Here is a 2,774-nt window from a genome sequence, read left to right as displayed (position 1 = left end):
CCCCCTCCGCCGTCGTGCGGTCCCAGCAGCCCGGCCTGCGCCCAGCGGACCGGCTGCGGGCTGTCCCGGGCCTTCAGGCGCCGGGAAGAGCAGCGTCCGGCCGCGGGAGCGAGCGTGGCACTGAGCTGTGTGCGCGGTTCTCCCCAGTATGCTCCGGCTCCAGAAGAGGCTGGCCTCCAGCGTCCTGCGCTGTGGCAAAAAGAAGGTCTGGCTGGATCCCAACGAAACCAATGAGATCGCCAACGCTAACTCGCGTAAGTGAGCGTCTGTCACGGCCATGCTGCGCGTCGCTCGTGTTGCCCTCTGGGAAAGGGATGCGTCAGGGATATGGGAAGAAGCTTTCTGACTAGCTCGGTAGCAGTGAGGTTGGCTTAGGTAAAGTTCTGACACTTGAGCAACAGTTTTCCACTTCAAAGTGGAAATGGGTCCGTCGGCAGGATTTGCAAAGCTCCACAGTGTGCTGACACAAACGTGGTGCCTGGTGAGTTCTTGGTAGTGGGTTTAGTACATGGTGTTCTCTGAGATAACTAGTGAGGTGTTAACGGTAGGGTAAAAAAACCAACTGGAGCAGCACGAGGGGCTTTGGGGGAAGGTCTGCCTTGCCCTTTGCATTGGAACCTCTTCATACAGGCCAGGTGGGAGTCTGTACTTGCCTCATGTGTCCTCTTGTTGCATGCAAGATGTTGACCATGCAGTTTCTTTCCATAGGTCAGCAGATCAGGAAATTGATTAAGGATGGTCTGATCATCCGCAAACCTGTGACCGTCCACTCTCGTGCCCGATGCAGAAAGAACACCTTGGCCCGCCGGAAGGGCAGGCACATGGGCATCGGTAAGATTCTGGCATCCCCCTCAGAACTGGAGCAAATGGCTGTTTTCCATGGTACACGGTCCACCTACAAGTTTACACTGAGCATCAGACTCTCTAAGAGTCTCGAGGCAGGGCCTGAAAATACACAGTTTGTATGTCAATAGTTCTCTTGTTGAAGTAAAGAGAAGGATTAAACACTCCAGCAAAAGCGCGTTGTTCAACTTGTAGAAATTTGGGCTCATTCTCATCCTGTTTTCCTTCTCTAGGTAAGAGAAAGGGTACAGCCAATGCTCGTATGCCCGAGAAGGTGACCTGGATGAGGAGGATGCGGATTCTGAGGCGCCTGCTCCGCAGATACAGGGAGTCCAAGAAGATTGACCGCCACATGTAAGCTCGCTGTGCCATGGCCAGCTTTGGGTCGCATGTCCACACATTCAGATACCCCTTTCTTGCTGTACGTGGCCTCTGCAGCCACCTCCTTCGTGTGCAGACTGGTGAAAATAAACCCTCTCCAGGAAGAGAGCTGCTCCAGAGTAATACCGGCAGTTCTCCAGACAAGCCCTCTGGCTGCTGGGAGGAGGGAAGAGCTGGTGCAGCAGCTTCCGAGCGACCCTGCTCCTCACAGTACGCTTGTGCGCATTGCTGCCGTGTGCCGGGAGGGGTGCGGGGCGTCTGGAAGCTGCACGGTGGTTTGATCTCCCCAGTGGCCTCCTTTACAGTCCGTTCTGTTCTGCTCCGTTAGGTATCACAGCCTGTACCTGAAGGTCAAGGGTAATGTGTTCAAGAACAAGCGGATCCTGATGGAGCACATCCACAAGCTCAAGGCAGATAAAGCTCGCAAGAAGCTCTTGGCGTAAGTGCTGCCTCACTGTTAAACTTCAGTCTTGCAGGTTGTGGAATCGATTTTTCTTTAAATAACTCTGCAGGCGGGTAACTGCGGGTGGCTGCTGCCACTGGTGGCTCTGTCTGGAGCCCTGGTGAAGAATCAAACCCAAACTGGGTAGGGCTGGCTTGAAGCAGAGAAATGGGGAATGCTGGCAGAGCTCTGTGCGTCCTACTGCAGGCGTAGCAGATGTTCGCTGCTCATGCAGCTGTAAACTGGTAGATCTACTGATCCGGCCACTTGGATCGGTAAATGATTGATGAGGGGAGGTGAGGAAGCGTAAGAGCCAATATATTTTAAAATCCTGTGTGTCCCCAGCCAGCCCGAATGGGGCAGTCTCCAGAGTCCGGATCCCAGCTCAAGCAGAGCTGAGAGCCCGGCAGGGAGGGTAGCAGTGCCCGACCTCCTCGCTTGGGGCTGAGCGGGACTGGGTTGGTACTGCTGGGAACCGCGGTTAGAGCTGTGGATGGCACATGAGCGCTGGAGCAAAGCTCACTTCAGCGACTGGTTTGGTAGACCAGGATCCTGTGGAGCGAAAGGAGGCTGGGGCTGGTGGTAGAGGCTTTCTGGGGGCTGTTTGAGGTGGTCCCTGCGCATTCATGAATTCTTTAACGCTTCTTGCAGCGACCAGGCCGAAGCTCGGAGGTCCAAGACCAAGGAGGCTCGTAAGCGCCGTGAGGAACGCCTGCAAGCCAAGAAGGAGGAGATCATCAAGACCCTCTCCAAGGAGGAGGAGACCAAGAAGTAAACGCTGGCTGTCTTGTGTACATAGTGTTTTCCATCCACAAGTGTTCAATAAAACACCACATCCAGGACTCCTCCCAGCCGGTCTTGTGCTCTCTCCGGGGTTTCTGGAACCGGGAGGGAAGGGCTGGGGAGGAACTGCCGCTCCCTGTCTCGGTGCTGGGTCCGACCTGCTTCTGGGAAACCAAATGAGTTGGTGGGCCAGTTCCTGATGTGAGGATGAGCCATGACCCCCAGGGCTGATGGCGGAGGAAGGACACGGGCAGGGCAGAGCCCAGTTCCTGCGCCCACAGCTCCTCTGTGCGCAGCCGCAGCCTGTTCTCCCAAAGGATGGAGC

At 55.8% G+C, this 2,774-nt stretch overlaps 1 protein-coding gene across 1 annotated transcript; it reads left to right on the top strand.

The window, feature by feature from the left end:
• Positions 1-147: 147 nt before the first annotated feature.
• RPL19 (ribosomal protein L19) lies at positions 148-2,517 on the top strand. The gene is made up of 5 exons (XM_009894560.1): positions 148-254; positions 709-831; positions 1,077-1,197; positions 1,553-1,663; positions 2,318-2,517. The coding sequence occupies exons 1-5, from the start codon at positions 149-151 to the stop codon at positions 2,439-2,441; spliced, it is 585 nt and encodes a 194-aa protein (XP_009892862.1). The 5' UTR covers position 148; the 3' UTR covers positions 2,442-2,517.
• The last annotated feature ends 257 nt before the right edge of the window (positions 2,518-2,774 follow it).

This window comes from Charadrius vociferus, unplaced genomic scaffold, assembly GCF_000708025.1.
Source record: "Charadrius vociferus isolate BGI_N301 unplaced genomic scaffold, ASM70802v2 scaffold3060, whole genome shotgun sequence".
NCBI classification, from domain to species: domain Eukaryota; kingdom Metazoa; phylum Chordata; class Aves; order Charadriiformes; family Charadriidae; genus Charadrius; species Charadrius vociferus.
This window is presented reverse-complemented; position numbering and strand designations above follow the sequence as displayed.